Here is a 13,772-nt window from a genome sequence, read left to right as displayed (position 1 = left end):
TGTTTTGAAGGGGGAGTCGCATGGACATGATTTGGTCCGAGTGGCCTGTCGGAAGGTTTTCGAGTTTGGAGGCAATGAAGTTCTTGACCATGAAGCCAACACCAGATAGGCGTCGTTCATCCGAAGGCTTGCCAGACCAGTAGAGTGTGTAGCCCGCACCGCGTTCTTGGAGGCTGCCTACATCTGCCAGGCGGACTTCACTGAGAGCAGCTATGTCGATGTCAAGTCTGAGGAGTTCATGTGCAATGAGGGCAGACCGACGTTCAGGTCATTAATGCTTCTACGTCCTCAGAAGGCTCAGGAAATTCGGCTGTAAGGACGATTCTTCTATTCTCCACTTGACTTATCTCTCCAACCCCATCCACAATCCAAGAATTAACAATAACAAATGGGAAATTGTGCCATTTTTAGTAGGTTCTGAACTAGCAATTTTTATGTGAATTACTTAGTCATTGAACAGTCTTAAGTTCAGATATTGAATAGTGTCTTATTGATTGTTGTTTATTGGCATTTGTAATTTAAAACGCTTATTATTTTGTTTTCTGTATTGACCTTTGGGGATTTTGAAAGTAGATGATTTAAAATTACATTTTATAATGTTTCATTGATAGTATCCCAAAATTAAGATTTCTGTCCATACTGAGGCTTTAAGAAACTGATTGCAAAACAACACTGAACCTCACCCTGTTCATTGGCATTCATTTATTAAATCCCAGCTTCGGTAGAATGAAAGCTTGAGCAGTTACATCAGCACATCTGTACTGTGCATCAGCAATTTAAAAAAATCTCTGAGGATGACACTTGAAATTGTGCTTTTTGGTTTAGAAATGCAAAAACTGCTTCCAGCATAATGTAAAAATTAAGAGTGCCATGAATAAAACCACTGTGCTATTAATCATTGAAATAACATTAGTGGTTTAGCAGGATAACATTAACGGAAATAAGGCATGAAAAACCACACAGCTTCTGACTTTCATGCTTAAGTGCCAGATAATTTTTCAAATGAGTAGGGTTTTCCTGCAAGAATATTAGAGGGGAAAAAGGAACTGCAGTTGTGTGTGAAAACAGAATTTATATGCATGAGAAATTTTCACCTCAGGCACTGGCTGTATGGAATGATGTAATCTCTGAACTGATTGGCTGCCTACACCTAGTAAAGGGGGAAAGGGTAAAGATGCAGGAATAAGCCTCTGTTTTATTCAAGGCGAACATTTTGAGAGGAAGACAAGAATCAATTGTTATTGATCACTGATTTGCACTTGGTCATGTGATCTATTGGAGCTACTTGTGTGAGAGGTTTTGACAGCATTTTTTCAAAAAAGGAATGAGACGGCTGATTTGCAAGAGGATCTGTGCCTGTAAGTTGCAGAATCTGGGCGGAAAAGGCAAAGAACTGGTGGCACAGTGGGAGGATGTGTAGGCTGAGCACACAGAAGCCGCACGCACAAGGATTTGCTTCAGGAATGCATTTTGGCATTTAAAACGGGACTTAAAATGTCAGTAACGTTGACTGGTACACAAATTACTCTAGTCTAAGTTGAAGTGTTTTGAGTTGGAGGATGACAAAAAAGCTAGATAATACTATTTCAACATGGTATGTAATTTTAAATTTTCATTTTAAAGTCATGTTGGTCTTAGAAAAAAAGCATAACATGAGTATAATTTTTAATTTTTTTTCCTAAACAGAGAATTGCTTGAAAACTGTTCAGGGTTTAATATGTGATATTTTTTAAATAAACAGATAAAAGCTTTGATGATGAAGAGTCAGTGGATGGAAGCAGACCATCAGCAAGTTCTACGTTCAAGGTACCTGTATCTGCAACCAAGAAAATGGGAGGTGCAAGCATTGGTGGGAAAAGATCAGCCTCTGCACCTGGATGCAAAGCAGGTACAGTAGCACTGCTGCCCTTTTTATTATGTTAAATAATATCTTTAAAATAGAAATTAATTTTATTTAATAGTGTGATGAATTTATATTTCTTTTGTGATGAAAGTGAAGCAGATGTTCACCAATATTTCTCAAAAAGCTTCCCCATTTTCATATGTTTCCTAAATAACTGTAGATGGCTTTTAAAAAGTTTTTAATGATATTTGTTGCAGTGTTTTAAAGATGTTCTCGGAATATCTTTAAAAAGTTCTAAATCATTTTTTCATGTTTCTACTCTTATACTACTTTCCCTTTCCTTATCCTTGTCTTGGTCCTCCTTCACTGAAGTCACAAATATTCCAGTCCTTGGGTTTATTACTTCATGGCCACATTTTGTTTTTTTTTACTTTTTAACTAATTCTTCATTTAACTTCTCACAGCCATTGTATGACTTTTTGTTGCTGTCCTCAAAGGGAAACAACATATATCTTCTGAAATTGAGTATTAATTTATGAAATGTCAGCCATTCCTTTTGAATATTTATATCTTTTAACGTGATTTCCAAAAATTCCTTTGTCTGCAAATGTCTCATGATTTCTTGCTGAAATGCCCCTTACAGAACAGTATCACACATTTCAGGCCTTTTGACCCATAATGCTGTGCTGACCTATAAAAGCTTCTTCCATGATGAATATTACCTTTCCCTTCACAGTCCATAATCCCACTATTTTTTTAATCCATGTGCCTATCTAAGAGTCTTTTAAATGTCCCTCTTGTATAGTCTTCAACCACTACTTCTTGCAATGTATTCTATGGTACCTACTACTCTGTGTCAAAAAAAGCACCGATGTCTAATATCTCCACTAAATTTTTCTCCACTCACCTTAAATAGATATCCTCTGCTATTGCTACTTTGTGAAAAAGGTGGAGGCTGTCCACTCTATATATGCCACTCATAATCTTGTACACTATATCATCTCTCATCCTCCATTGCTCCAAATGGAAAAGCCCCAGCTCTCTCAATCTTTTTTCATAAGGAATGTTCTCCAATACAGGCAGCATTCTGGTAAATCTCCTCCGCACCCTTTTGAAAGCTTACATATCATTCCCAAAGAGGTGATTAGAACTGAACTCAATACTCTAAACATGGTCTTACCAGAGGTTGATAGAGCTGCAACCTTACCTCACAGTCCTTGAACTTAATCCCCGACTAATGAAGGTCACACACAATTTCTCTTCATTACCATCCTATCTATCAATGTGCATAGCATCCTTGAAGGATCTATGGACTTTGACCCCAAGATCCCTCTGTTCCTCCACACTGCTGAGAATTATGCTATTAACCATGTACTCTGCTTTCAGGTTCAATTTTCTAAAGTGACATTTTTCTGGATTGAACTCCATCTGCCACTTGTCTGTCCGACTCTTCATCCTGTTCTGTATCCCATTGTAGCTGATTACAACACTCCACCCTTTCCACAATGCCTCCAATTTTTGTGTCATCTGCAAATTTGCTAATCCACTCCACCACTTACTTAACTTACTTATCAAAATTATTCATAAAGATCACAAAGGGTAAGTGTTCCAGAGCAGATGAATGTGAAACACCACTTGTCACCAATTGATCTCCAGTCAGGTTCTACCATTTTATTAATTAATCTTTTTTCATTGTGCAATGCAAATCTAAAACCACTTGTTTCTTCATTGTCAGGGAGTCATTGTATTATACATCTTAGAAGCATGCACTTAGGCTCACCATATCCATACCAACCATGAAATCCTATTAGTAATCCACTTTTCCAGCACTGTGTAGCTGATAGTACTTTGAGAGAATATCTGCCTCCCTCACCTTCTAAGGCAGTATGTTTCAGATTGTAACCATCATCTTGCACATAACCTTCAAATTATGGAGGAACACCAAAAGAGCAGAGGCTGGAATCTTCAACAAGCACTGAGAAGCTGGAGGGACTCGGGAAGTCATGCAGCCTCCATGGGCAAAAATGGTCAGTCAGTATTTTGGATCAGGACCATTTATTGAGTCTGAAGCAGGAAGGGGTAATATCAAGTATATGAAGGGGTCAGGGTGAAGAACCTGAAGAGTGGCTAAGCAATGAGAGTGGATTTGACATAAGGTGGCGATGGTAGGGAGAGAACACTGAGAATGGGGAAATGTAAAATAAAGTAAGAACTAGAATAGGAAAAGAAGATATGGAAACAGTACAACCAGGTAGAGGTAAGCGTTACCTTAAATTATTGAAACTTTTAAACCATGCTTTTAGATTTCTCTGTTGTAAGGAAATATTTTACACTATCCACCATATTTGTGCCTCTCATAATTTTGCAAACCTCTCTCAAGACTTCCATCGTCTTCTCTGTTTTAAAGAAAACATAATTTGCCTATCCAATCTCTTCTCACAATTTAATTCTGGTGAAGCTCATCTCCACCCTCTCCAGTGTTATAATGTCTTTCCTATCATATGGTGACAAGAATTACACACAATTTTCCAGCTGTGCCTAACCAATATTTTTTAATTTTGTATCTAGTCATCTCTTCTGTGATATGTTTTTGGGAGAATAATTGGGAAAGGTTTGTTAGAGTAGGTCACATACACACACTTTAAAACAGATCTTATTTAAAATACTGGAGCTCTGCCCCATGTCGGGGCCAATAGTCTTTGCAAAAGATTTGGAGAGAGAGAGAGAGAGAGAGAGAGAGAGATCACTTCTACAATGTTGCAGCCAGCAACAGCAGCTGGGACTGGAACAGGACAAGCTGGCAAGCTTGTGGAAAACCCTATGTGGACGGTGGGTTATAAGTGCTTGATTCAGCCGTTCGTGGTTCATGCCAGAGGAGAGGCTGTCTAATGTTTCACTTGGAATAAGAGAAACAAAAAGGCACACTGTGGTGATCTGAAAGAAAGAGGTTATCATCTGGAGAACCTTGCAGGGGGCAAGTTTCATCAGCAAGACACTGAAGTGACTGGACGTCCATCATACAACAAATCTCGTTGTGAAAACCAATAAGAACCTTCCTGAGCGGTAACCATTTACCTTTCAAGCACCAAAGCCTGATGAACTTTATAAATGTGAAATTCTGTGCACAGTATAAAAATTGCCTGCAACCAGTGAACTTTGAGGAATGAGAAATGAGATTGGACTGTGAACCAAAGAACTTCTCTGAATTTAGACACACATTACATACACGTGCACTTAGAATTAGAAGGGGGTTAAGTTAGGTTAAGTAAGTCGGTAGTGATAAGTTAAAGTTTGATTCTATTTTCATGTTTAAAGATAATTAAAAGCAACTATTGTTTAAGTAACCATTTGTCTTGATGAATATCTATTGCTGCTGGGTTTTGGGATCCTCTGGGCTCGTAACACTACTCCTACACACTTGGCCCCAGCGAATGCAGGACAGCATTCCATGTACATACAATCTCCCAATTGAACTATGCTGCCACCCTCAGATATCTTGGGGCTTGTCACAGCAAAGTCCTTTTTTTCAATGTGCCCTAGATCCCTAACGTTCATGGTTACATCTTACCATTATTAGATCTCAAAATGCATCGTCTCACATATGACAGGATAAAATTTGATCTGCTATTGCCTGGCCCAATTTATCTGCCAATCAGTATCTTGTAGCTTAAGACCACCTTCCTCACTATAAACACCACCACCAATCCTTGTGTCATCTGCATACTTGCAGATCATATTTCTTTCATTCACATTTCAGCCATTAATTATACAAAAAAACACGACTGTCACAGACTTCTGAAATCAAACAACCCTCCTTGTTAACCCTTTGTCTCCTATTACCATGGCAAATTTGGATCCAATTTGCCAACTTGCCTTGGATCCCATGGGCTCTTACCTTTTTGGCTAGTCATCTGAACCACATCAACTGCTCTGCCTTCATCATTACACTTCGATGCTAACTTGAAAAATGCTCTCCCAACTAAATAATGCAGCCTTACTCAAGCCATTTTAAACTACATCACCACACTGCCCTTATTCATATATTTGGTAACCTCTAAAGAATATTCAATCAAATTAGACAAGATGCCCTACCAACAAATCCATGTGGATTATCCCTGACTGGTTCTGTCTTTCCAAATGTAGACTAATCCTGTTCCTTGGAATTTTTCCAGTGATTTTCCAACAACTAATGTTAGACAAACTAACCTAACATTATCTGACTTATCCCTGCTATCTTCCTTGAATAAGGATACCACAGTTGCTGCCTGTGGTCAGCAAAGTTTTAAATATCTCCCTTAACTCTCCTTTGTCTCCCATAACAGCTTGGGATTCATCTCAATAGGCCTTGGAATTTTCAAAGATTCCTTTTATTATCACAGAGTAAATCATTAAAAATGCTACACGTTTGATGAACTTCAACTTTTTTCTACCACAAGGCAAACAAAGAATCACCATGGGCATTGCTTGGTGCCGCTAACAATAGGAGAAAGAGATGCAAAAGAGAGTCCCTTCAGAGTTGTTCTGTGTCCGTCTATTCGCTTCCAGCGCTCCCACAGTTTTTGCAGCTGCACAGATTCCTCTTCAAATTATTGGTAACCCGATCTCCAGATTCAAACTTCCAATATGATCAGGAACCCTTCAGCATCTGAGGCCCTTTAAGAGTCCTTCTTGCTCCCAGCACCTTCTCAAATCCCAGTTCCAATACCTGGTTCCCATGAGCAGGTCTTCAACAGTCTGGAGCCTGTGTGGAGCAGCCTGTGTGGAGCCTTTCAGCCGCTATCCTGCAACCATGATCTTCATCCTGTAGGGTTGTCTCCTATGCTTCTCCTTCTCAACTAAGAGTATTCTCACCATTTATGGTGCCCTGCACCAGTCTGCTGCTCCCCCAGAGCCTGCAACCCTTCATGGTACGCTTCCATCTTTGATACAGGCACTATGGTTGCAGGATTTTTTTTTAAACTACACCATTGGCTCCTTTAGCAAGCTGTTTCAAGCCTCTCAGTCATCAACATTTGGCCCAGTTGCTAGGACCCTGCAGAGCAGCACTGTTACTCCGCTCCTTGTAGCACCACCATTTTCCATTATTCATCCATCTGCTTGGACATATAAAATCATCTCCTTTTTAAACAATATGTTATCAGATATCACTGGCTGAACTGAAATCTACAACTGCAATATCTTTCTCCTTATGAATGGAGATGAAAAGATGCACATTCTCTTGCTCCACATGGACATGGTCCATTTAGTCTCAAATGAATCCACTCTTTGGTGTTTATATGTTATCCCAATAACCATGTGGATTTCCCTGGCTGCTCCATTTGCTTCTGCATTACAAAAGCTGCAGGTTGGTTAGTTAATTGGCCACTGTAAATGGTGCAGTGTACAGTATTATGAGTGGAAAACGTGGAAAATAAAAATGGGATTAGCTAGGTGAGTGTTTATGGTTAGCATGGACTCGAAGTTGAAGTACTGTTTGTCAATTATTTAATTTGTATTCATAATGTTCCTCATGATTATTGCATTGCTCATCCAAAAAGGAATAGATCACTCTAAATCCCTGGCTTGTGAAATATCCCATGTTCTTTTTGGGGGTAATTAAAACTCTCAACAAAGTTTTCTGTCTCTCATTGTACCCAAACAGATACAGTTTTCGATTTTATGAACTAAGATTTTTTTTCTCCATTGCCTCTTATCCCTTCTTGTAAAATGATAGTAATTTGGAATATTCTCCCCACGTTTCCTTAAAGATAACATGTTTTGAAATTTTGATATATCAGAACCTGGAAAGTGTCGTGCATAGTCCCCTCCATAATGGCTGGGACAAAGACACTTTTTTTCCTTTATTTTCCCCTGTGCTCCACAGTTTTAAATTTGTAATCAAGCAATTTACATGATTAAAATGCACATTCCAGATTTTATTGAAGGTTATTTGGATTCATATTTGTTTGACCATGTAGAAATCACTGTACTTTTTATAAATAGTTCCCCCATTTCAGGCTGCCATAATGTTTGTGATATTTGGGTTCACAGGTGTTTAATTACTTCATTGGTGCAGTTTATAAGATTATAGGCTTGTCTCTAAACTTTAGATCACCTTTGGATTTTGTAGTTGCCATTTTTCAATGAAGACCAGAGTTGTGCCACTAAAAGTCAAAGAAGCCATTATGAGGCTGAAAAACAAGACTAAAATATTAAGAGACATCATATCCAAACCTTAGGATTATCAAAATGAACTGTGTGGAACATCATTAAGAAGAAAGAGTGTACTGGTGAGCTCAGTAATTGCAAAAGGATTGGTAGGCCAAGGAAACCTCCACTGCTGATGACACAAAAATTCTCATTATAATGAAGAAAAATCCCCAAAAATTTGTCCGTCAGATCAGAAACACTCTTCAGGAGGCAGGTGTGGATGGTCAATGACTACTGTCTGCAGAAGACTTCATGAACAGAAATACAGACGCTACACTGCAAGATGCAAGCCACTAGTTAGCCATAGAAAAAGGATGGCCAGATTTCAGTTTACCAAGAAGTATTTAAAAGAGCCTGCAGATTTCTGGAAAAAGGTCTTGTGGATAGATGAGACCAATATTAATCCATATCAAGGTGATGGGAAGAACAAAGTGTGGAGGCATAAAGGAACTGCCCAAGATCCAAAGGATACCAACTCATCTGTGAAACATGGTGGTGGAGAATGCTATGATCTGGGTATGTATGGTTGCCATAGATACTTACACACCTGAAGATAAGTGAGATATAACTGCTGATGGCAGTAGCAAAATTAATGTAATGAATTACATAAAACAATTAGAGTTGTATCAATTTGCCTTGTGCATTAAAAATCTGATGTGAAATGAAATACCACAAACATTCATCAAATTTGGAAGGATCTGTGGAGGGAGAAATAAGTTTAATATTTCAGGTCAGTTTTTAAATTATTAGAGTATGATCTTGGGCAAAAATGTTTTTATTTTCTGAATTTATTTAAGTCCTCTGGAGAATTGTTCATCCAGAGGGTTTAAACCAAACCAAACCAAAAGCACATGGTCCTTGTAGCTGTTGTATATCGATGATCCTTTAAAAAAAAACAAAAAAAAGAATTGAGTTTGCTGAGTCAGTGCATTTAGCTGTTCTTAAAAAAGTTGTGTTATTTATTAGACACAACCATATTTCCTACCTTATGTAATATGGAAATTTCAAAGTTTGTTTTTAATTTTGGAATAGCTGTATTGCAATTATGTTAGGAAGCTTGGTTCTAAGGGTCATAGATATTTCTCCTCTCTACCTGGTCGCATTGGTCTATGTACATAATATAACTCTGATATCTTAAAACGATTCAATTACTTTTATGACACAGCTTATAGAATATAAGCACAAATGCTTAATTGGTTACTAATTTTGACAAAGTTTAAAAAAACTCTTCTATCACATTTTGTTTAACTAACAACAACAGTAGGAATTCAAGAATTAATGAAAAAATAGTATTTAATGTGGAAGAGCATTGTATACTTTTGTTCCCAATTTTTGGCTTTAGAAATTTTCTTTGATACCTTGGACACATCGAAAAAACAACTGGAAATGTTTATATGGTAAAGGCATATTGATTAAACAATTCACTGAAAATTATAGAATACCAAATCAAAATTGAAATCACAACTAACAGTTGTTAAACAGCATGTTTAAAGATAAATTTATACATTTCATTTGAATGATATTAAAGTATAGAACTAAACAGCAGATTTACCAGTGTGATTGCTGGGGATCAGCATCATCTGTTTCCAGTTGCCAAATATTAATCTAATTTCATGGTACCTCGACTTATTTAACTTGTATTCATTGTTCAGGTTTGTGGAATGTCAGTGGTGTTCACAGTGTAGATGTTGTTGTCAGTGTTCATTGTTGGGTACACCATCTCACATTATGAGCCAGTTCCGTAGGAATTAGGGTCTACGTGTATTAATTTTTATTTCTGATATGTATGCTTTTTATTTGCATTGTATCCTTTCTCTTTACTGTTTCTCATTTTTTTAAACAAACTTGTCGTTTCATGACTGCCTCACATGTTTCCATTGTCTCTCCAATTTTTTTGTCAGTTTTTCTTCCCTTTAAAATGGGAGTTTTCTGTCAAAATGGTATGTTAGCATTGTCTTAAATACAGCTTTAGTTTCTGGAACCTTGGATGTTTGAAGGAAATCTGTTGTTTTTTAGCTGGTTGAACAATGTGGTTTAAATATACCACTTTAAACTGTCCTTACGGGCCATTTAGTTTTTGGAGAATATATATTTATCTTTTTCCTTTGATAATCATTTCACCTTTACTCTCGAATATTTTTTATTGATAGTTTCAACCCAGTTGGAAGGGGGAATTGTATAAAGATGAATATATTTCTTTTTCAGATGTTACTAATATCCCCAAACATTTTTTTAAGATTTAAATCAACAAATAAGGAAATTTCTTTAGAAGGGTAAAATGGCAAGAGTCTCTACAGAAAGGTTAACATGGAAATATGAATTGGGAGGATTACAGCTTCCTAATTTTAGGAATTATTATCAAGTGGCATGGATGAGATTCCTGGTCTCTGTTTGAAAATTTTAAAAAAGCATGGATTAATATAGAATTGAATAAAATAGGAGAAAAGAAAGCAGAAGAATTTATATATAAATGGGAATCAAAACTGTTGGAAAATGCCTTTGATTAATCCTCTTTCGATCTTTTCAAGTGATAATCAGATTTTGAATAAAAGGTAGTGTTAAGGGATTGTTAATGTGGAAGATTGTTACAAAAGAGGTCAATTAATGTCATTTGAGCAATTGAGAAACAAATATGCTTTATCACGTAATGCCCTTTTTTGTTACTTTCAGTTAAGAGCATATTTAAGAGATAAGTTGGGACCAACAATGGTTCTGTCTAGCTGTACTTAAGTCTAGCTTCTTATTAGGAGAGGGATTGTTTAAAAAAATGTATTTCTTTGATATATTCATTATTACATGCAGGAATTCCTAAATTAGGATTATATAGATCAAGGCAGAGATGGGAAACAGATTTGAATATTACAATAGACCAACAAATGTGGGGAAATTTATGTAGGGATTGTACGACTAATACTATCTATCAATATAAGATATAGATTAGATGGGGGAGGGGATGTTTTAGGTGGGGTGAAAACCATCGTGTCTCTAATCAATTTGGGGTTTTCTTGATAATTGCATTATAACTATAATTCTAGTTACTGCATATATGGAATATTAAATGAAATATTCCTCTTTTTTATCCTTTCTTTTTCTTTTTCCACAGCCCCCCACCACCATTCTAGTCTTGGAAGTGCATTTTAGTTTCTCTTCTCAAGCTTTTCAGATTATCTCTTTCTACAAACATATATAATCAATACAATTTTACACTTTGTTGTCATCCATAGTAATATCAATACTTCAACTAGATCAAAACGCCTTTAAAAATGAATTGTCAATTTTTATGTTATTAATTTAAGGTGTTTAATTTTGGAAAGAAGGCTTTCATTTTAATTGTTCTAAACGGCTGAACCATTTGTATTTGTATATTTTGCTTGCCGTGCATGTTTTACAGAGTAAAATTTCAGTAAATCATATGTTTTTCATTTATCTTGTACAGCATATCTTTAATTATTATTTTCAGTTATGAATGTTTTGAATTAATATGTAAATAATAGTTGTACAGTAATTTGGAAGTTCAGTAGATTAGTAGAAGGTTATGCAATCCCTGTGGAAAGAATCCAAATAGATTATGGACATAAATGGAATTACAGGTTAGGGGATTAAACACAATGTGCAAAATCAGCCATGATCCTATTGAATGGTGAAAGAGCCTTGAGAGGCTAAATGTCCCATTCCTGCTTCTGCTCTTTGCATTTATATGTTCTTCTGCAGTATCTATAAAGTGTAAAGCATCTCACGCCACTTCAGAAGAATATTATGTAACAAAATTCAACAGCAAGTCACCAATCATGGGTATTTTGTTAAACATTTGAAATATGGCCGAGCCTTTTTAAATGTTCATATTTAGACATAAAGCATGGTAACAGGCTCTTATGGCCAATGAGCCTGTGCCACACAGTTACACCCAATTAACCTAAACCCCCCCCCCCCTTTACATTTTTGAATGGTGGGAGGAAAATGGAGCCCTGGAGGAAGCCCACACAGATACAGGGGGAACTAACAAACCTGGGTGCTGGCATTGTAACATCATTGTGTGAACTGTGCCATGGAGTATTCTGTTCTGTCCAGACAATATTCCAGAACAAGACTGTTAAGATTTTGGAAAGGGTATAAGAAAGATCTCTTGAAATAGTAGTAGAGTAGGTTGTTCAGTTGGATAGAAAGAAAGGAGAAAAAAAAGTAAATAAGGTTAAGAGAGACTTGATAGAGGAATTCAAAATCAAAAGTTATTTTAACAAAGGAGAAGACTGATATCAAAGTTAGAATGTTGTGTAATCGGAAAATGCAGATTTAAGATCATCTTGTAACCAACCCATTTTAGGTAAAGGAGTTGAAGGCTTCAGCAGCTGAAGGAATGCATCCTACTCTGTTATTGGCATATATTCATTAAGCTGCCACGGCCTCCAGCACTGGAATTGCCTCCCTAAACCATGTTTCTTCATTTCTCTATTTTAAAATGGCCTTTAACTCCCAGTTCTTTGACCAAGCTTTGAAAGATTTGCTGTGAATCATCCTTTGAAGTTTTGTCACATTCTATTGGGATATGCTTTTGTGATATGCTCGGAAGGGAATACATGTAAAAGTAGTATTTAATTACAAGGTTATTGTAATTGATGAAAGTCTGGTTTATTGTCATCTGATTCTGGCTGAATGGTGCACCAATAACCTTGTCAACAATAATGTCACCAAAACGAAATAACGTTTTCTGATCCTTGGTCAAAAAAGCGCAGACAAGCAACCAGATATAACACACATACGGACAAACAATATAAATGCCAGACAAGTATTCATGTATACAGAGAAATAAATAAATATTGTTTTGTGAATGTGAGTCTCGGATGATTAGTGTGAGCAGTTCCTTTAACCATTCAGCATTCTCACTGCACATGGGATGAAAGTGTTCCTTAGCCTGGTGGTGCTGGCTCTGATGGCTCTGATTCTCCTGTATGCCTTTCCCGAGGGGAGAAGCTGAAAGTTTTCAGATTTATTGTCAGAGTGCATACATAACATACAACCGTGATATTCTTTTTTTCTGCAGGCGAGACAAAATTAGCAGTTTTTGGTATTTTAAAAAAAATCATACTCAGCATATACATGTTAACAAATAGAAAACTATGAACAGATAATGAATGTAAACTAACTGCAATACAGAGAGAATTAAAAAATCAATAAATTACACCAATAAGACTCCTTAAATGAGTCCCTGATTGATTTTGTTGTTGAGGAGGCTGATGGTGGAGGGGTAGCAGAAATTCCTAAACCTGGTGGTGCAAGTCTTGTGGCATCTATACCTCTTTCCTGATGGCACCAGTGAGAACAGAGCGTGTGCTGGGTATGTGGATCCATGATGATTGCTGCTGCTCTCCACCAGCAGCGTTTACTGTGGATGTTCTTAATAGTGGGGAGGGTTTTGCCTGTGATGTTCTAAGCTATGTCCACAACCTTTCAAAGGGCTTTGCGCTCAGGGGTATTTGTGTCCCCATTACCAGACTATGATTCAGCCGGTCAGCACACTTTCCCCCATACATCTGTAGAAACCTCCGCAAACTCTGAGGAAGTAGAGACCCTGACGTGATTTCATCATGATGCCATTAATGCGTTGGGTCCAGGAAAGATCCCCCAAGATGTTGACTCCCAAGTTCTTAAATTTGCTCACCCTCTCCACTGCTGATCCCCTAATGATCACTGGATTGTATATCTCTGACTTTCCCTTCCTGAAGTCAACAATCAACTCCTTAGT

General features: G+C 37.1%; 1 protein-coding gene across 25 annotated transcripts in view; it reads left to right on the top strand.

Annotated features, from left to right (window-relative positions):
• The window catches only part of LOC138755198 (CLIP-associating protein 2-like), a 378,019-nt gene that overhangs the window by 115,121 nt on the left and 249,126 nt on the right, over positions 1-13,772 (top strand). For all 25 annotated transcript variants that reach the window (XM_069920727.1, XM_069920718.1, XM_069920728.1 and 22 more), the window contains one exon: positions 1,742-1,888. In XM_069920727.1, the coding sequence (XP_069776828.1) occupies positions 1,742-1,888 (147 nt within the window). The remainder of the gene's footprint in view (positions 1-1,741; positions 1,889-13,772) is intronic.

This window comes from Narcine bancroftii, chromosome 2, assembly GCF_036971445.1.
Source record: "Narcine bancroftii isolate sNarBan1 chromosome 2, sNarBan1.hap1, whole genome shotgun sequence".
NCBI lineage: Eukaryota > Metazoa > Chordata > Chondrichthyes > Torpediniformes > Narcinidae > Narcine > Narcine bancroftii.
The sequence above is the reverse complement of the archived record's forward strand: the minus strand, read 5'-3'. Positions and strand labels throughout refer to the sequence as shown.